The sequence below is a fragment of the Cyclopterus lumpus genome, chromosome 3 (genome assembly GCF_009769545.1).
Source record: "Cyclopterus lumpus isolate fCycLum1 chromosome 3, fCycLum1.pri, whole genome shotgun sequence".
Taxonomy (NCBI): Eukaryota; Metazoa; Chordata; class Actinopteri; order Perciformes; family Cyclopteridae; genus Cyclopterus; species Cyclopterus lumpus.
In genome coordinates this window covers 21323633-21346096 of record NC_046968.1, presented here as the reverse complement: position 1 = coordinate 21346096, position 22464 = coordinate 21323633, and the positions used below count along the sequence as shown (strand labels likewise).

Here is a 22464-nt window from a genome sequence, read left to right as displayed (position 1 = left end):
ACTCGTCCCTTCAGTTTCCCAGGACTCGATGTGTCTGTACAGTTTTCTCTTTAATTCTTGGAATTGGAAAACACATGTACGCACTTTTTTTTCCCTCGAGTGGGAGGTTTAGGAGACAATAAAGTCCTTCCATAAAGACCCTAACAACATACAACATTGGGAGTTAAGTGATCCTGACATGAAAATATTATCTTCTTCCAAAGTAAGGAAAGATTGTGATTATTTTACACAAAAGATTTCAATATTTATTTTATTTCATATTTCGGTCGACGTTATTATCCATTTAATCTCGTTGATTTTGAGTGGACGGGGCTCTTTTGGAAAAAAATGGGATGTTACGTTTGCCAATCAGGATTTAGTAGCATTTGAATGATGTCAATCTAATCTAATCAAGCAGTCTACTCTATATGAAGCAGATCAGCTGAGTTTTTGAGTTTCAAAATATTAACAAATATTACTTAGACGACCCAGGTTGAATTCACACATAGTAGACATATATTAAATCACCAAAAACCTTCAATTCCTCAAACCAATCAATAGCCACTGCATGTGTGGTACTGGGTTGGGGTTTGTGTGGCCTTCAGCATAACATCATTCATCTTGATTGACTGAATGGTTCTAAATTGATTTTGGTTTTCAGACAACATCCTGTGTGTGTGTGTGTGTGTGTGTGTGTGTGTGTGTGTGTGTGTGTGTGTTTATTCTTAAGCCCCCTTCTATTTTCCTTTCTTTATTGTCAGTTCAGAGAAGGACTTTTCTTTCCTTTAGTCTGCAGACTGTCCCAGTGCTTTGACAGTCCTTTCCTTCAACTGGATGAAGGAGGTCCAAGTGCTTTTCAGCAAACATCCACCCTGTGGAAGGGCCCTCACACAATAAATAAATCCCCTCCAGCACCAGAGTCGCTGTTTGGTGTCTGAGCCTGCACTCTCAACTCCTTTGAATGGGACAAATGAAAAGAGAATTACTCATATGGGGGATATTACATCACATAGGGGTAGTAATACATATTCATTTTACCTTCATTTTTTCGGACAGCGCAAAATGAAATGTAGGTTGTTTACAGAATGCTCAGGTTCATTTAAAAAGATATCCCATGCCTCAAAGGTTATCTTGTATATCAAAAAAGAGACTGGAAAATGTCATTTGGATTGAACTCTCACATTTTTGAGGACTATATTATGGTACTTTGTTGGAAACTAATTAATGCTCGCCTATGTGGCAGGGCAATTCTCAAGGACTGCATATCTTATCAGAGACTAATGACAAAAGGCTGCTGACTTGATTTATGGGACTTTCCATTGAGTGCTGAATGACGACTCCTCTAGCTTTGTTTGGATTGAAACAGATGATGAATCGTTGATGCTTATGTTGTGGCACCGCGGCGTCTCTCTTCACTAATGGCAGAAAGCTGACAGGTGAATGAGAACGATCTTGAAAGCTGTAAACAGAGATTAAGGCAAAACATTACCAGGGATGCAGATCACCGTCTCTTGATTTCAATGAAGGTCTCGCAAAAGAACCAACGGTCTGCAGAATCTCCAACGAGCACACTCAGCACAGTTTATTGAGCAGTAAATGTGGAGTGTGGGTTAGGTTCTGCATGTGCTTGTGCATTTTGTGAAGCTCGGATATGTGTGACTGCATTTGCCGGTCTGTGCAAATACTCAATTAACAGAGATCTACTCCAGTGTAAAGACACACATGAACGGCCATGAACCATTGTACACATTCTTTTAGAAACATCTGTCTGAAGGATATTTGGCCGGGTCACACACTCTCACATTTCAATTGAACAACCGTCTGATTTTTGTAATGAAATGTTATATTTGGCACATCTTCAGCGAACGTATTGGCTCTTGAAGACGCACTTTATCACCGGCAACACAGATTAACGAAGCACTTATCCTGACAATTTGAAGACTTTATTGGGGATTTCATCAGTTTGATCAAAATGAGAGAGGACATTATTCATTCTTTAATCACACATCATATTTCGATGACATGGTAATGGAACTTACACACATATGGCGTCAAACAACATCTGACAGCAGACACAGGTTCCTCGTAACTCAGACATATTGGGTATATTTCTGCAAAAGTTCAGCATACTTAAGTGCAGTGAGAGCTCTATTCAGTCCAGTTCTGTAGCTGTCCTTTGTAGACATGAAATGACCTCAGTGCAATGATGCCTCATTACTACTTCTATTGCAGATGTACCATTTCCTCAAAATATTTGGTACTGTAGATGGTTGTATTGCTGTGGACCATTTGGTTTTGATTATTAGGAGACATTCGATCTACGTCCTATCTCGCACAACGATTGTGTCCGTTCCACTGATATACACGATGAGTGGTACACAAAGTACTTTTTTGTCTGCTTTCAGATGCTTTATTGATGGGGATTGGCATAGACGACGATGCTGTCACTGCTTTTCGGCCCCACTAATACAGTACTACAGGCTTTAAGCGAACACAAAAAAAACGTTGCAACTACTGCAGACCTGCAAATGCACCGCTCGATTGCTAAACGAAAAAAGAAGAAGAAAAAAAGCTTCTTTTTTTTTTCTTTGTAACTCATCATATACGAGGAGCCTCTGAGTTGGGCTGCTGGTTGGGAACAATCTGAGTCTGGAAGACGGGCTGGAGGAATAAGCCCAGCGTGCCCGTCACGCACACTATCACAAAGATCCACAGGAACATCCGATCCACCACCATGGCCACATACTTCCAGTCCTCTATCACCTGCAAATATACAGAAATCAAATCAAACTTACTCAGTGCTCATCATGTTTTTGCCACAACAAACTTAACACAGGCTTTTGTGAAAATGAACCATCAGTATTGCAGAGCAGTGAGATGACTGAGTAATCCTCTACCGGTGTGTCGTGTGCCGATACTGCTGCCACTTGGGGGCAGAGAGTGTAACTAAGTGAATGAATGAAGAAAGTGAGAGCGCGGTTCCCTTTCTGAATCCTCGCATCCAAACAAACTGTCAACCGTCACACATATTACATACATCAAATCAATACGTCTTGTAGTCTGTTGTGTTTACCGGCAATTGAATTTTGTTGAAAATTTGTTCTGAAAATATAGTTAATGATAATATAAATATACTGTTGTATGTGTTCCATCCCTCCTTAGCACTAATATAGCATAAACGGTGCTGACGGCTGACATATTTGAGTTAAAATACAGACGTTTCCATTTTGCTGAGACCAACATAGAAATAGCTATTGACCCTTTGTTAGTGGGAGTCCTTACTGCGCCTCGGTGGTAACAGAATGTAGAGTAAATGTTATCACGTCAAAACACCGTTGATCCAGATTATTGGGATCAGGATAGATGGAAGAGGAGGCAACTGACGGTGTTGAAATGTTGCAAATACCTGACACAAATGTAATGTCTATAGTCTTTCTTTAAAAACATCCTCGCACCCATTAGTTTTTGCAGTGTTTCAGCCATTGTTCATTTTACATTAATGTCAAATAATGAGTTTCAGAGGAGCTTGAAGTTGGATTTTTAAACTTTGCACTTTTTGCTAAATTGCTTGGGTGTCTATGATAAGCTAGGATAATAGCCTTCCTGCTCAAGCGTTTACGTATAAGAGTACTCCAGAGAAATAGATTTAAGTGTGTGTACTATAGCTACATCTAGCCTCTAAAGATGAGGCTACAGAGGTGTGATAACCTAACCTTTTTATAACTCGTGCAGATGTGAATGTGTATGCATTACCGGTGCTCTTTCAATATACAATCTGCTCATTATTAAATGAGTAGAATAGCATAGAACATGGTACAATGTACATGTTTTTGTTTAGTGATACAATTAAGAAAGAAACTTTTTTTTAAAGTTACGAATTATTTACCTTAAAAATACAAATGTCTTATTCCTTAGACAAAACATCCATCTTTCTTGAATATTTAAATATCAGATGTGTAACTATTTAGTAGCACAATGCATTTAGCAAAGATGTTGCTATAGCACTGTATAAACGTAATGAAACATTTGATTAAAATGTGGATACATACACTCTGGTCATCATCATCTCCCATCATGTGCTCGGCCACAAAGCGCACCCCGTCCACCGCCTCCTGGACATCAGCAGCCCAATGTGAGTTGCTTTTCTGCCTGAGGTCCTGGGTAGAGGTGAAACCACTGGAAATGTAATCAGTGGAGCGCAAGTTCCCCTTCCTGTTGGAATGGCTGTAGCCCAGCGGAGGAGCGACATTTTTGTGTCCTGAAGTGGAGAAGGCAGAATTGGAAGACTGCAGGGTAGAAGACGACAAGGGAAAATCAGTTTTGGATGCGACTGGGTAACCCAAGCCCAAAATGGATCTCCTCGCCCTGAAGCACCGCTGTCGGCGGAGTCTCTGGCCTGCAGAGTTATTCTGAGGGCGTCTCATGAAGAGTAAGGCTGGCAGTTTGACAAGAAATATCAGCTTGACCCAGGAAGGCATGGTGTGGGTGCTCGGAGAGCGGTGGTGGACGTTGAGCACGCACACACTGGTGATGATGGAGAAGGTTACGAGCACCATGGTGAACATCAGGTACTTGCCGATCAGGGGCACATCCAGGGAGGTGGGAGGAACAATCTTTGAGATTAAAAGCAAGAACACAGTGAGAGCCAAGAGCACGGAGATGCAGAGGGTTATCTTCTCCCCGCAGTCTGAAGGTAAGTAGAAGACCAGAATGGCCAGAGAGGTGATCAAAACACAAGGAATGATCAGGTTTATGGTGTAGAAAAGGGGCTTCCTTTTGATGATGAAGTCATACGTGAGGTCCACATAGGTGGGATCCAGGGCGCTGACCGTCCGTCTGCCTGGCAGCGCCAGGATATCCCACTCCCCGCTGGGAGTGAAATCATCCATACTCGCCACCGCAGACTTCAAGATCAGGTCGATCTCCGTGTGGTCATACGTCCAAGAGCGGAACTTGAGGGTGCAGTTCTGCTGGTCGAAGGGAAAATGCTTGACCTCAATCTTACAGGCGCTTTTGTAGATGGCTGGAGGAAGCCAGTTGATGCTGCCATTGAAAAGGACAATGGCATTGGTGAAGACGGTTACCTCATAGGTACCATCAGCACTGTGAGGAGGAGAGAGAGAGAGAACTTAAGAGAATCCGTGTTATCAACAATCGCAGTGAAGTGAAGATAACAGGACAGATAGATTTTATTATTAAATCCACTGGGGAAAGATTAAAATATATATAAAAACTGCAGAGGCTTCAGATAATTTTTTAGGGAAAGATATTGATGGTGAACAGAAACCATCTTAAATCTCAAAAATCTAGCTGTCAGATAGTTTTCCATTCCCATTCAAAAGCATAGTGTCATGGTACTGGGATTTGGTTGTAGTTTTTTTCCTGTTTTATTTTGTCCTATTCTCATGTGTAATGTCTTTTACTTCCTGCTTTTGTTTCTCACCTATTTTCTATCTCACCTGTGTTTTATGGGTTGATTAGTCATGTGTGTACTTAGTCTGTGGGTTTTCCTTCTTTCAGTTATGAGGCTGTCTCGGTTTGTTTCCTCGTTGGAGTTTGTCTTCAGTTTAGTATTTTGAATTGTTCCTTTATTTCCTGTGTACTGCCTCTGCATGCTCCCTCATCTTTTGTTGCCAGTCAATTCTGTTTTTGGAACAAGCTTTTGTTTTTAGAACCTTATCGTCTTCTTCAAAACATTGCACATATGAATGTAAAATCTCTGTGACATACTGTAACACGATGACTTTCCAGTGACGCTTACTTGTTGTAGAGGACAATATCTGGGAGCCAGATGTGTCTGGAGGGAATGCGCAGCTTGTCGATACCTTCGTACTTTGCAGGGTCCCATGATAACCTGTAATCCACCCAGTGCTGCAGAGACGGAGAGACCTGGCTGTCAAGTCTGACTTCCAAACACAAATCATTTCTAATGACATGCTTCATTATCAGTTAAATGTGTCTGGAGCAAAATTACAGAAGCAGTTTGTTCCACACTGAGAGAGGAATAATGGATATGGTTTAATTCAAGTTCAGAGGGAAGGACATTTAACAAGACATACACTGAGGGGACTAAAATACAGGCGAGCTTCAGCACACTTACCTGAGTGAGCCAGACATTTGTGGTCATGATCTGTTCTCTTTCATTCTGAAAATGCACCAAAGAAGTAGAAATTATTTTCATGCACAAATACAATTGAAATTGTGTAGAGAAATATAACTGCATATTAGCTGAGCCTGAACACTGTATTATTAGGGAAAGATTGCCACCTTTTATGTGGATGTGCAAGTGTTGTTGAGTAAATGTAGTCCAATAAAGCAATACATTCCTCTGTGCATGCTATAATGACAGAGAAGGCTTCTCATCAGGAGGAGGTTGCCTAAAAATGGCTTATTCAGCGTTCAATTGTACTTAGCTCCACCCTCTCACGTCACTTTTGGTTGCAAAAAGCCAAAATGGCGACCGTAAAAGAAACCCATTAAAGATGCTGAGGACCGAGAAGCAACTGTAGGTTCTGCGTGTGTAACAAAGGCACAACAAAGTTTTGCACACAGAATGAATTACTTTCTGGACTGGACAGTGTCAGCGTCTCAACAAAACTATCCGGCTCCTGCAACTTCCATTGCAAAGCAAACGTTATCAGAATATGAGGACAGAGTTGTCGTAACTCTAATTACCTTCAGAAGAACCTTCCTGCTTACTGTCATCTTTAATCTGACATCTAGATTCAATTGAGGTCAAAGATAACTGCATTTACATCTCTGATTGCTTGTTAACACGTGCGTTGATGGCATTGTCATCACACTCCCATGACATGCACATCCAATATCGTGATACCAAATGGCAATTATTACAAGGGTTCCGATGCAAACTCATCCAGTGAGCCTGTGAGTCGTGCTGCCTTGGTCGGCAGCAGGAAGGGAGCCTCCAGTGTAAATCACAGGAGAACCTCTATCACTGTGGCTAAAACAGCTTTATAGCCCCTGTGAATCCAATGTGCTGAAGTTTCAATCTGGACATGACAGAGGCAGAGATCACAGCTGACCACATCTCTCCTCTCCTTCATCCATTCATTTACAGCAATGGCCTCGCTGCACCAGCTGGTTGATAACTAACTGCTTTCTCAAAGCTGTGTGGCTCTTGCTCTGTCTTTTCCATCATCTTCTTTCTCTCACTCTGTCCTTCTTTTTCTGTCTCCCTCTTTGTCACACCAGCACATATCCTCTCCACCATGAACAAACACACCCACATCTTCATGATGGGCAGAAGTATTTGGTGCCTTACCACACTGATGAGCTGAGCCAGAGACACTTGCAGCTTCACTGGGACTCTCTCGGTCCTGTTGACAGCCGGGCGGATGAGCGGATTGTAGCGATCCTTTCCCAGCAACCAGTTCATGAGACGCTCCTCTGAGTCGGCACAGCTGCTGCCTGGTGACAACATTTTGTTCAATGATTATTTTTATGCACAGGTAGTATGTACACATCTAAAATATCAGTATCAAGACCTTGAGAGCACAACTGTTCCATGGAGAGAGATAAAGTATATGCTCAGACAATTTTAAGTAAGTTGTTTTCATATCGTCACATAGGTTGTTGTTTAAAGCCACTACATTCACCTGTCATATTGAACTATTTAATATATATATATATATATATATATATATTTGAGATCTGAAAACCATCAGGAAGGAGTTCTAAAATCCAGAAATTAATTTTCATCTTTGGTTCTCTCGTCTATAAGTCAATACGTGTTTTTAATGGGTTACCGGTTAAATGCCTGTGATTAACACAAGCTTTAAGAGTTTTTCATGTTTTGTTTTACGATATAAAATATTTCAGTAAATACCCCTCTCATTTATTTGAAGCTTTTACGTGAAAAAAGCGGTTGCTGTAAAAATCATATTAGCTTTTTGTCGGGGGAACCATTGAAATGCTGACTACCCCAAAAAATAGCAGCACTCTAAAAGATACTGCATCTGTGCTAAAACTCTCAAACACTACGTACACGAAGGGACAAAATCTATTTAGCAAAATACTGTTCCTCATCCATCTCTGTCAGGCTGCTTCACACAAACTGCACGTATAGTTTTAAGGGAAACAACATTTGGCAATTAAGAAATACAGGGATGGCTTTGTTGTGCGATTCAAAATGAAATGTAATGAAGGCCCTACAGTCATTTTCAAATAAGTAATTACATTTGGGAAGAGGGCAGATATTTTCCCAGCATGTTAAGAATTCTGCTTTTGCCTTGAGCCAAACCACTGGATGCATCATTACAGTGAGAAGACAAGAATACCAACACTTCAATCAACCTCCTTCGCTCCATCCCTGATAAATGAAGCCCATGTCAGGGGTGAAGGCGAGCCCAACTGAAACTGATGATCAGTGCCTCTCATTTGGAGCAGAGTATACCTCTTCCATTTCCTTTACATCCAGCCGGTTAGTTATGGAGCAGCTGAGTCGACTAACTCTCAAACACACGAGAAGCACACAAGACTCTTACTGATGTAAGTATAAAAAGATGTGCTACTGTTGTCAATATTCAGCAGAGTCAATATATTGCTGCGGAACCTCAGAGAATCATCTTGTGCTTTTTGTGAACCTTCGCAACGACGCTGTAAGTAAGAACAATGTGAGACTTCCAACTCCAATACTTCTCTTCTTGCTCGGTATCAAACTGTGTGTGCCATTATCGGTCCACAGACTCCTGGTGCTTTGCAGGGCGTGGCATGCATACAGCCGAGCCCCACGGGTCAGCGCATGCTGCCATGGCTGTGCCTTGGCTGCAGTCCCATCCAACGCAGCCAGACTTTCACAGCACCCTTTAACAGATGGTGTGTTGTCAAAGCCATGAGAGACCTGAGTTAAACAAGCTCTGCCTTCCCCAGTGTTGAGGGCCACTGGCAAACCAGCCACACTTGTGATTACCTACTGTGAACTGCCACTGGTGTGTGTAAGTGTGTGTGTGTGTGGGTGTGTGTAGGTTTAATATGTAAAATGAACCGCGCCTCAAGTGTTGTGTTGACATTACATTGATGGAGAGTGAAGTCAGGCGTGTTAAAACAATGGTCAGCTGTTGTGCAGTTGATAAGGTCACTCTGCACAGCACACTTGACATTTTTTTTTAACAGAAATGTAATAGAGTTAAGAGACCAGAGAGCATAATGAGGTGTGGGAATAGACCAAAAAAGGGTACAAAGGTTGAAAAAAACAGGTCTTTTTTTTTTCTCTCTCTGATTTATATTCCACCGCTTAGTGATATGATAATCTGTATTAATAAAATGGCCACATCTTCCTTGGTCTTTTTCCTCCTCCCTTTTATATGTAGGGTAAAATAGTAGATGTAAAGAGCGTTGTCTCTGTTGCACACATGAGGATTCATCACTTCAATGTCATCACTGACATATATACACAATATAGTCACATTTATGAGGTATTGGTCTTCCCAAGTGAACCCATTTTGGTGACGTGAAAAAGTGATGTTAAAGAATGGCAAGTTGCTGAAACCAATACTTGTATATAGGTTCAGGGGACTATAGTTCTAACTGTAGTGTGTACTTATTGGGTATATCTGTTGTACAGTGTACACGGGACACATTTTACAACATGGCCAGGTTGGACTAATCATGAAAATGTCCCTAATGAGACACTGTACTATCATACTGTTATGTTTTGCTATTTATTCATGCAATGTGTTTATCATTTAAATTCATTTTATTGATTAAAAAAAAAATGAAGCAAGGCATTTGAGGACTCTGCATCTTCGCTCTGCACCACGGGACGAACCCACTTGACTGAAAACTTACAAAACCGAAGCACTTTCCACCCTCCACCCCAAATGTGGAGCCGACACACATGCCAACGCCAACGCATATAGAACAGCCTTCATTAGTAGGTCAGGTCACTAAACGTGAAGAAAGTCAAACTTACAGTGAACCAAAAAGAGGAAGTAAGCGAGGATGCAAAGAGTCCGAGTCATTTTTTCGGCACCATCTGATCCGCGAGAGTTGTCGGTGTTGATGCCTCGGAGCCGCGGTGTTTAGCGCTCTTCCTTTCGGACATGCCGGAATCTCCGGGGTTTGGACACTTCAACAGCACGGTGCTGATGCCTGGAGAGAAGAAGAAAAAAAAGAGGAAGAAGTGATAATTCTCCAAAATAGCGATATATCTGTTGCTCCGTCTCTTTGGGGGTTTGCGTGGAAGCAATCCGCCCCATAAAATTCCCCGAGTCTCCTGTAGGGTCTTTACGCGCTGCCAACACGCAGCAGCCTCGTCCCGGAGCGCTGCTCTCTCCGTGGCCAGCTGGTCCTGCAGGTCCTGTCCACGGTCTGTGATCGGCGAGACGTTGACACCAGCAGCTGTTTTAGGCTGTATTTTACTAATGGAAGGGGGGAAATGGGGGTTATGAATTTCTCAACTTTTGCGCTTGGAATTGGTGAGAACAGGCCTGAACGATAGGGATGTAATACATATTTATTTATCTGACATCTGTTGCCCTCGCACCCGAATAACGGATTAAAAAAAATCTTCCTACACTACAGAAAATACATAATATAAAATATTTAGACCCGTATACTCTTCAAAACATTATTATAAAATACCATGTGTGAGGATTTTCTACAGATTTAAAGTAGAGGTGTTATACGATTACATGTAATTGTTTTACACCCAGCATGTAGGCACATGTCAGCGTGAGGCTCTTTTCCTCATAGCTTTGGTAAAACAATCTCCTTAATGAGATAACACAGGGACCGGAGAACCCATCTTGGCCTAATTCTCCTCCCATCTCCAAACACAAGATGACCATCCTAGGGACTTCCTATCGTTTGCTGACTTCACGATGCTTTGGAAAATGTGGTCAGGAGAGAATAATAAATTATTCTTTGGTCCTGGATGTGAGATTTAGTGAGGTGAGGGCCAGTCAGACCAGGAGCAGTGCAATCTTAGCGAGGCAGATTTACAATGGCCACGCAGTTTAAGACCTCATTATAATGGCCAGTAAATGAACTGTATCCAGCACGAAGAGCAGCCCCAAGGACTCGCCAGGAGTTGTAAATTCTAACTCCAAAGATTTCTATTCTGGATTATTGAGAGCAGATCAATGGGGGCGGATTAGGTTTTGAGTCCCACATGGTCAAAGGGGACAGGGCCAGGGAATGCACAGCTTGTCCAATTTCCCACAATTTATGTTTGTACATAAAACAAATGGTTTCATTAATATGTACATGTTATTGTTAATCCAGATGCAGACATAAATAATTGGATCTATAGAGTAGACTAAACTATGTTGTTGTTTTCTTCACTCTATTTACTGCAAACAGATACTGTTTTAGATTCTTCAATGTTTTCTTGTACCTTACTTTTATTGATCCTTGTCTTCTGCTGTATATCCACTTGCAGAGACTTAAAACCTATTTTTGAGTTACATGATGCATCACAGACAGACATTATATGCGTATTGTTTTTTATTTTTGTTATTGTTTAGTGATATGCAGTGAACACTTTTCAAGTGAGTCTAAACTAACTGAATTGCAACAGCATGACTTTCACTCTGATAGAATATCTGGCTCAAGCAAGTTTCAAGTGTCTACAAGTATGTATTCAACCAAAGATCGGAAAGCTAGAAAAAAAATGTTTCAATGGAACTTTGATCCTACAAGCAGTACACTTTGAATATACAATGCACTGCAGTGCAGTCATTCATTAGTAAATGGCCACTTAATTCATCAAATTACACAATGATGAAAATGTACAGGGACACATTCTGTGAAACACTCAATATCTACAATATCATTTCTGTTTAGAGAGAACAAAGGTTTGTACTTTTGATTAAAACCAAGGATCCAATCGATTTCATTCCAAATATCTCAATGGTGAGATTGATAAATACTTACAGGTCTTTGGCACTATTAGGATGTTTGTTTTCTTAACTCAATTGAAATAATATAGATAATATATTTTTTTTAAATAGATAATTCTTGTTGATTCAGAAATGTTAACTTGAAGTTAAACTTCCCAAGATGAATTAAAGTTAAATCAAATCTACTTTGCATGAGGCAAACTTTGCCCAATCCCAAGCTGCTCTCCTCCCTGATAACATATTCTTAATGGTCATATATATATATATATATATATATATATATATATATATATATATATATATATTCTCAGACACATTACATTTAATAGTAAGCAGATATTCTCCCCTTCTGAATTATGATATGCAAGCTTTCCCTTTTCATCGGGAAGGTGCACCGTTATTTAGGTTTAAGTGCAACTAAATAAGAGCTCAGCCATAAAAAAATTAAAGTTTTGCCGCCACACAATATACAACCTGAGCAATGTACCAGCTTTAAAACAAAAATATTGATGCCATTTTCTAGTTGTTTTTTTTAACCAAACTTGACTCAAGCAATGGCGCGTTAGTCCATTGGTCAGTCCAACACTTTGGTCCATACTAAAATATCCCATTGGATGATTGCAATGCAATTTGACATTCACATCCTACTGAGGATGAATTGTAATAAATCAGGTAATTGATATCAGGTCAACATTTTTTCTTTGTCCAACAATCTGGTTAACGATCAAATACCTATAACTGCTGTGCTACTGTCACGATTGGCAATGCAGGGAAACAGGGATTGGACACAAATGCAGACAGATCAGGAAGCAGCAGGATGACGTCAGTGAGTTATTTTCACAAAAGGCCATCGGTCCAGCAGACATGTAGGTAGGCAGGCAGGTGGTAGCAGGAAACAAAAAGCTGCACAGCAATGATGAAGATCTAACGATAAACAAAAAGGAGGCAAACTGGTAAATGTGGCTGATGAGTAAATGAGATGCAGGTGAGGAGGCGGGCAGGCGAAGCTGATGAGGGAAATGGTAACAGGTGTGAGATGTCAGGAGAGCAGGACGTAGGGGCGTGTTGGGCTAAAGGACAGGAGTTCCAGGGAGTGAGAGGTGCCGGAGACACAACGCAGGGACAGAGAACCTATAAAGTATAGCCAAAAGAAAAGTAGACCAATTATGTGAAGTACATACAGTGGAACATTAGAGCCCCTCCTCCACTCAAAAATGTGTTTGTCTTTTAGGTACTTTATTTGGATTTTTTACATTCTCGCAATGTTAAATTCATATGCTGACAGCGCGAAGTTTGAGATATGTATGTATGAGAGGATTCTGTGACTTCACTGCTGGTTTGGTAGCATCGACACATACACTGAGAATGAACAAGGAGACATCTTATGTCCAGTAACTATTTGCATAATCGTGTATTCTGGGTGTGGCGTTGTCATCTTACACAGCTTTTTGCTTACGTCTGTTCACTCTGGCAGGAAGTCTGTGTGGATGCAATAAAAACAGGAAACAGTTCTGAAAATCATGGAGGATCCAAACATATGTCAGACTGACCACCCCTCAGTGCTTTACATTGCAGTAGTCTTGAATAGAGTTTAATAATAAATGTAATGGCTCATTGGTTTAACCATTGATGCTTTAACAGTTTCCACAGTAGCCTGGTGTGGTGTCCCATCAGACTGGGGCTACGAATCCCCAATAAAAGAGAGCCCCTTTACTCACAGTGTGGCATTCGCTCTTTTTTTAGATAAGTTTGTGCGTAGTGCTTGTTTGACTTCTGTCTGTCTCTGCAGTATGCAGGGGTGGCATCAATTCTGTGAGCATCCTGCCGAAGCCACTTAACAGTTTGACAGTTAGTGTCTGTTGTGACGGTAAAAATATATGTTTCTGTGGACTGGTTCAAGGGCAGAGCAACAGGGAGGATGAGATGGGAGGACAGATGACCAAAACCTGACCTACTTTGTTTTATGTCTTGTTGAAGCCAAGACACTCTCCGCTTTGTTCTGCTATCAGTTCCTTATCCAAGACATACACATATTCCTTCTCTGTCGTCATTTGGGGGCCATGGAGGAGAGTGCATATGCCGTATAATTCAAAAGTGTAACACAATGTATCAACGGCAGAACCTCTGATAGCTCACCGAGTGTGGCTGTTGAACGTTCTCCCAGCTTGGAAGCTTATTAAACGGAAAAACAACTTTGATTCCTTTGAAGACTCTGTTTGTTACAATTGAATATTTGAACCACAACTCTCCTCTTGAACAAACATAGAAATCTTCCACCACACTGTCCACATGTCTGTGCCAGGGGAGCGTGATGGAAGAGAAATGGCTCATCAAATAATTGCTGTTGCATTACCTTGTTGCACCACTGCAATCCCACCCTGAGGGATATATATCAAGCAGGCAGTTCATTACCTGGAGTGCTTGGCTCCTGTACCAGCGAGTCGCCGACTCACATGAAGATATCGATTGCCCACCATCCATTGCCTGCTGGGGAACAACCCTTCGCATAGGTTCATGCAATGTGGTTTAGTGTTATGGTGACAATCTTTTTTTGTTTATGTGTGTGTGTGCATGTATGTCGCACAATTCACAAGAGCCCTTAAACTGTTCTTATAGGGTAAGAGCAATTTTAAGGTAAAGCACTTGTACTTTGCTTGAGGGTTTCCATGTAATGGTTATTTGTACTTAATACTACTCCACCACATATTACAAGTACATTTTACACCCCACTACCCTTTTGGTGTATTTGGATTTCAATTTAAAAAAAATGTATGTGATGAGTAATTATAGTTAGCAAGTTTGACAAGCTACATGACTAGAATACCATTTACACATCAGTATAAACAGTCCAATAATGATACATTTGATAACACTTGTGGTGGCCATTTGTACTTTCATACATAAATACATGTTGGATACTAAAACTTTACTTTTAAATTGTGGTATTGCTTATTTTACTTGTAAGTAAAGGATCTGAATACATCTTCCACAGCTAGTCAGAAATAAGAAAAAAGATGTCAACAATGGTCCAAATATGGTGCATTACATAGATGTATTAATTATAAAACATATCCACGATGCTGATATAATATGGAAGCTTGAGATTGTTTGAGGCCTGTCATTGAAACTAGGCACTGCAAGGCATCCAATGTTAGGCACTTCCACTTCGACTAAAACACCATCCACTGCAGACACTGACCACAACAATAATGACTTATTATTCATTGATTCATATTCCTGTAAGCAAACCATTTTCATAAGCATTTTTTTTTTTAAAAGGCAGTGTTGTGGGACTTCAAAAGGGACATGGGATGCAACTTTGCTACACATGTAGATACTAAATCCACACTACATTGTCCATCCCCCCAATATTTTGGGGGGATGGACAATGTTATTGAGGAGCATTTTTGCAGTAACAGAAATTGTTCGAGAGAGCAAAAGAACGCCGGAAATATTAATTAGCCAGAGGGAGTTTATATCTCAATAGTTCATATCTGTTGCGTCAGACTGAGTGGTCAGTAATGAATAGTCTCTGGAGAAGACAGATTATTAATGTATTCAGTCGTGATAGACAGGACAGTGAGACTGCTCCAGAGTGTTGTGTACAATTTGTCAAACAGCAAGAGTGAGGAAGATAAATGGTCTTCTGCGACACCTGCAGATAGAGCAGGACCTACTGAATGTACTCGGCAGTGCCATTTTTTACAGCTCAGCATGGGGCATTAAACCTCACAAATCCTGGAGGGCTTCATTGGTCTGGGCAATCCCTGATTCCCTCCCCAACAGAAACAGAAGTCTGATTTAGAGGTGGCCTTTTCCTAACGTCCACAGTCAAGGGTCCTATCTGGTCATTTCACTTCAAAGCCTTCATCGAAGTGGATTGAGTGTTGAAAGGCTGGTTTACCTAATTGTACGTCGCAGATTAGAAACTGAGATGCTGACAGACCAGAAACTGGAATAAAGAGCTCTCATACTCTGCTGGTGTTTAATTTAAAGATATTTCAGCTTTTTAAATAGTGCTTTGGAGACGGAAAAACATTTTTAAAAATTGAGAAAGAAGAAACAGCAACAGGGTCATGAATCTCATTTTCTCAGGCAACAGGAAACAAAAACATTATTTAGTGTGTATGAGATGCTGATTAATGATGCAGATTGAAAATATAGATTTTCATGATTTACGTAAAACAATAAAAAAATGTATAAAAACCATTGCTCTAAATTATGTACCTTATTTACATAAATATAAAACTTTCCCAATATCTGTCAACAGTAAATATTTTAAACTCGACTAACAAGATAAATAAAATGGTTTCCAGTATATTAACAACAAAATGGATATCATTTAGCTTTTTGGCATTTTATTTTGTAATAAAAATGTTTTACGCACTCCTCCAAAAGTACACAATTCAAGTATTGCATTGCACAGAATCATGTTGTTTACTCTGTTAATTTTAGAAATAACATGTCTTGACATATTGTATGTAGCATGAAATAAATTCTCTAAACACATGTGAACAGGAAGAACCGAAGACATTGGTCCTTGGTTGGACATAATTATGATGGAGTGGGTCTGAGCTGTGCAGATTCAATCAATGCCTATCAACGCTGGGCATTAAAATGACCTGCCTGGGCCTGATCACGAGTGTGAGATAGGTGATACAAAACATTAGGGCGGTCCCAGTAGGGGGATGCATCTTTAGAGCCCACAATTTAATTCACTGTTGGACGAGAAACTCATTATCCATCAGTTCGACATAGTTGGAAAAGAGCAAATATAACTTACAGATGGAAAGATGCACTAGTTTTGAGGAAAAATGTTCAGGGTGGAAATTCATGCGAGTTTGAATTTTCTTAGCTTGGATCCATGTGAATCTATTGTACCATACAACATCACAGTCACTCAAACAGCCACTGAGGACCTGGAAACTTCATTATAGAATGAAGAATTGCGTGATTGATGTTAGTGACCTGTATGTGACTGGAGCTTTCATGACGCAACTATATCCTTTTAGCCGTTGCTCATGATATCTTGGGTTAATGACGTTTGGACATTTGGTAAGGATTGTTATGTCTTTGTGATTCAATTCAGTGTGTGTGTTACCATCAAACCAGCTCTCCAGGGAAAAGGATGGAGAGGATAAAGCCGGTCTGTCATCCATGGCGCTCAAGAGACCCTCATCATCGCAGAGAGCTCATCCTTGGGGGTTGGGTTCAGATGGCGAAGGGACTGATTGCTGTGTGTCTGTCTGGACTGGCTGCTAATGATGCAGGGCAGAGATAATCAACTAACCACAGGTATCGTGGCTGGTAGTTGCTCCAAAATAAGTGAAACAGATTGGATGGGAAGCTGCATTTCCCACATGGAAATCTAACCATCCATCAATTAGTTGTAAGAAAATACCCTCAGGCCGAAAGGGATAGTTTGTTATTGGTGAAGCGGCTCGAAGGTATCCCCACATACGCTTTCCATCCCGTGGCTGTCTTACTTATTTCACCACATACTGTGAGCTTTACTTATGAGGTAATGTCATTTTAGTCAAAGACAGGAGTGTACAAACAAAAATAGTGCAGGTTGTCTGTGTAAATGATACATGCAATGCTTGGGCAGTCAGTAACAAGTAAACATTATAGCATCCTCCACCAAGCCAAATAGCACTGCAATATAAAAGAAATATATAAAGAATACTTTTTTTGATTGTATGCAAGGTGTTAATAAAAAGCAAGTTCGGAATTATGGATAATATACATATTTGCTTTCTGGTAAAGAATGAAATGAGAAAATTGATCCTCATGTTATTCTGTTAAATAAGGCTACAGCTAGCCAGCAGTACGTTGGCTTAGCTCAGCTCAAAAACTGGAAATAGCTAGTCTGACTTCATCAATTGATAACAAAATATGCCTCTGAGCAAATCTAAAGCCCACTAAATACTATGAGGCTATGTGTAGTGGCCAGCAAACCAGCAGAGGGTTCATAACTGCCTGTAAGATGCTGAATTCTGTTTTTTAAACTTGATAGCGAGCTGTTTCCCCCTGATCCAGACTCTGTGCTACACTAGGGTAACAAGCTAGCTTGTCATCTCTACAGTGTGTTTTTTCTAAATAGGCAAATGGTTGTCCAATAATGATATATCCACTGTTACTTACTTGCATCTCAGATGTTTAAAAGAATAGGTCAGCTTTTGTGAAATACGCTTATTTGCCTTGTTACTGTTTGAAGTCACAAGAAAACAGATTGCATGTCTTATGCCCGAGAGTGTTAAGTAGACATTTGTGACACCAAATGTAATGAGGGTGATTCATTTCTTTCATTTTATTGATTCTGTTCACTTTTGTTTGTCTAATTTGAAGACATTTGTTTGGAAGTAAGATAAATGATTGATTAGATAGAAATCTTCCAGCTATAAAATGTGACGGATGTTTTTTTTTTACACCAGTATAACGATCAAGTTATGTGATGGTATGAATGAAAGAACCTTTCCTTGACATCAAACCAGTGAGGGTGGTTAGGGTGACGTCCTTTGTGTGATGTATGTTCAAATCCCAGCATTGCTAATCTTAAAATGTATTACATTCCTGATCATTTACAACATGGTAGTTGATGTGGAAGTCTGACACGTTGTCCGGCTAATAAAAACCTCAGCATTTATCATATTTATTGTTAGGTACAGTAGGCTAACAGGATAAACGTTTTTTTTACATCAATTCATTCTGCAATACAGAAAGTCAACAAAAGTCAAATCTGGTCCTTACTCTAGAGAGAAATTTGACCCGTCGGAAAGGTGTGTCTTTTCAGGTGTGACTACATCTAATCTCTCTGGCTGTTGCCGTGGCTAGTACGACAGAGAGGTTGCAGACTGGTCCACAGGTAGAGGTAAATTGGCTGTGTCACAGTTCGCAAGATTCCAGATGGCGTGTTGCTCCCCTTGAGACCCTCTCTTTCTTCAGGTCTCCACTGTGATCAGAATCATTGGTGGAAACTGCTATCTGCCACACACAGCTTCTCAGCACAGCCACCATATGTCTCCCCCCACCTTTCCTCTTTGTGTGATACCCCTCCCTATACTCCACACCCGCCCCCACAGATCAGGAAGGCAGACAGTCAGATGGGGTCGAGAAAAATATTAGAAACTGTCCAGATTGCCTCCCTCCTGAGCCACAATTCTCCTGGATTTGTTGGGTTTGTAAGCTAACTTTAGCTCAGTCAGAGTCACAAAGCTGACTTTTCACAGAAAATTGACCCCCCTCAACACATACATGACCGTAGATAATATTAACAGTAAACAATACCAAACTGTAGCAGGTTAGGGTGGTGGAAGGAGTACACGGTTACTCCTTCTATATTAAATCAGGGCACACATAGTAGTTTTAAGATACAGTTTCACAGCCATATATGCAAATAGAATATTGCCACAATAATACAACCTAGTTGTAAACAAGAAGTGAAGTGGGCACATTGGCAGATCATCTGTTTTGGAAAGACCCCTGCAATGAGGACGATATAGAAATGTGTCATGTTCAAGAAACGCTGTTAAGTTAATTTAATCACTTTGTCTTGTGTCCATGTTGTCTCGTGATTTCCTGTTTTATTTTGAAAGTTAACTTTCCTCTGGTTTCAGGCAAACTTGCTCCTTCCCCTGTGTGTTTCTCCTCTGGTCTGATTGTCTGCCTCGCCCCTGATTGTTTCCACCTGTATATATTGTCTGCGTCTCCCTTTGTCCTGGGCCAGTTCGTCTTGTGTAATCCAGCCATTTGCCAGGTCTTGTTATTTTGCTACTTTGTTCATGTTTGTTTTTCCAGTTTAATGAACTGTGATTTAAAAAAAAAAATGTTTTGACTTTGCCTCTCGAGTCGTGCATTTGGGTTCAGGTCCATAGTTCGGTCGTGACAAAATTTATAAAACAATCAGACACACTCTTTCTGGCTTTGTTTCATAATGTCAAAAGGTTCATTGGACACACTGTATTTATGAAGCAAATTATTTATTCAAAGTTTGATCTCCGATTTGACTTTTGGTGCCTGAGCTAGTTGATACAGCAAGTATATGCTGCACTGTCAACACCTCAATCATAAATCCTGCCAGGACTAAGTAAGGGCTACTCTCGGCCTCCATGTGCCTTCCATTCCAGGCGCATTGCCCAGGGCCAGGCAGGGTATGATTTAGATGATATTTGTCCTCTTAGCTAATTGATTTAAGCTGGGTTCCCTTCCCCCATTGTCAGCCTGGCAGGGTCTCCCACTGGTCCTGTAAACTGTATTAGCATACATTGGCACGATGTGTACTCATTTACGAGACCCCTTCCACCGGCCTATTTTGCCTCTTGCCAGAGCAGCAGTGCCCCAGAAAGTAATAAGCTTGAATGTGATTAGGCAGCAGTTTACTTGCTTAGACCATATGAGGAACAACAGATCCCACTGAACAGCGATGCTCCACAGATAACCCTTATCCAATTAGATTGGCACAACACAGTCCATTTATCCATTACCCTGTAAAACTGAAAAATAGATGACATAATATAAGGACTGCCATCAAATATCTTTTCTTTGCGTTTTCTGGGGCTGTGGTATTTCCTTTTCACAATAAACTCTGTCTTTAACCTGCCTCTTTCCACACCTTTACTCTATATATCAATGTGTGCAATGGCTTCAATCTGGATATATGGTTGGCATTTTATTATAGAGATAGGAAGGCATGAGCACTTGACTATCCTTATGCCAAGCTATAAAACCAGCACCATGGATGAAATATGTTCCAGCATTAAAGTTAATGTTGCTTCTCTCGTTGTTCCTGCACTTATTGCCACTGTTTTTGTGTGTCCTCCACACCGACTATGATGGAAACTTGATAATGATCATCAACAGATTATTGGTGTAAAGCATCTGTTACATTTTCATAGAATATGATTTTGAATACACAGGCACACGCCTGCATACTTCTCCTTCAAAACTGACTCCATCTGTAGCTTCAACTTTTTTACTGATAAAGTGAAAAGACCGTTAAGACACTTCTGGTGATTCCACTGCAGTTCAAGGTGACATTTGCTCTTTATTAAGTACTATTTCAGAGTAATGGCCCTCAGTGGGCTCATTGGAGAAACACTTAAGTTGACTAAGACCCATGGAACTGACAAATGCCTTTTTAATGTGATTATGTTATGGAATACACTGGTGTAACCACTTTAAATGCACTATATACATAATCTACAATACACCTCATCAATTGAATTGGTCTTTCTTTCTTTGGAATGTTTTTGAAGACACTGGTGTAAAAAGTGTAACCACTTAAAATACACTGTATACCTTATATACAATACACCTAATGTGTTAAATTATTCTTTAATTCTTTCTTTCTTTTCATCCTGGAGCCACAGTAATATATAGCAGGGTATAACATTACCTTTGTTAACAAGGGCATGAGATAAATCTCTCTTTTGGCACCAAATTATTAGTAGTTAATTATTAGTTATTAGTTCAGCTTTACACAGGTTGCTTTCTGTCTAATCTGCATTTCACTTAATGTTCCAGCCAGTGATGGATGCATTGCTCTTGGAGGGTGTAGAGAAAAGTGAATACAAAATTATCATGGTCCTCTGGGGGATTATTTCTCAAGTCAGTATCAAGGGGACACCTCCCATTAGACATTGGAAATAAGCCTAGAAAGCTGTGCTACTCGCTGCCCCGATCTCTCTGCCATAAAGAGGGTCGACTGAGAAGACTGCAGCTGATGCTATTGGACTTTGCTCAATGCTGTAAATTATCTCAGCTGATATAGTCTATCTTGATTTTTACATATAGATTATTCATATTATTTCATGAATGTTGCAGCGATTCCAGCTGTTCGAGATGTTGAAAGAGACAGACAAGAACATAACAGGGTGCCATCGAAAAATAAGGCAACTCAAATCGCTCACATTTATTGGACCATGCACAGACTGAAGTACAGCTGATAACTTTTTGGTTTCAAGGAGAGTGCTCATATTATGGTACATTAGCCAACAGCAGGGATCATTTTCAGAAAGGCTTTACTGATGTCCCGTATAGTCTAAATGAAGCCTTTGTGTCCACCATTATGTGAGACATAAATATTGTAAAACCAACTGCCACTTCTATCAGTTATGTGAATGATGCAAAGGCGTATGCTATACTTTCACTATGAGGGGCTCTGTGTCCTGGACGTGAACCGCTGTCTCAAGTCTCTGCTTGTTTACTTATACTGCACACCCAGAAGAAAATAGAATATCGCTCCTCCTCGGTGAGATTGGTGCAGTCTCCCCTGACAAACTGCCCTGCTGCATCTGGTGAATCAGCAGAGGCGGTTGAGGAATGGCTTCAGCGATCCAAAGTTAAACATCTAAACACCTGCAAATCCCTATAAGACGTTGGTTAAGTACGTAAGTGCTGTATTTTAACACTTCTCTTACCAATCCTGTTGATAAGGACTAATGAGCTGAACTCGTCGGCCCGATGCACAATACACTCTTGTGAAGTTGAGCTTATGAAGGATCAGATGGTTCTGCTTTCCTCATAATTCAAGGGGATGACGGAAATAAAACGTGCATGCAGTTGTATATTTACATCTTATAATGAGGTTTTAGTTCAAGACGAAAAAGAGTGCCTTCATGCCGCC

General features: G+C 40.5%; 1 protein-coding gene across 1 annotated transcript; it reads right to left on the bottom strand.

The window, feature by feature from the left end:
* Positions 1-1904: 1904 nt before the first annotated feature.
* On the bottom strand, positions 1905-10290 carry chrnb4 (cholinergic receptor, nicotinic, beta 4 (neuronal)). The gene is made up of 6 exons (XM_034562199.1): positions 9911-10290; positions 7262-7407; positions 6080-6124; positions 5741-5850; positions 4029-5082; positions 1905-2742 (listed from the first exon to the last, which is right to left on the bottom strand). Exons 1-6 carry the CDS (start codon positions 9957-9959, stop codon positions 2578-2580), a joined length of 1569 nt encoding a protein of 522 aa, XP_034418090.1. The 5' UTR covers positions 9960-10290; the 3' UTR covers positions 1905-2577.
* Positions 10291-22464: the final 12174 nt, after the last annotated feature.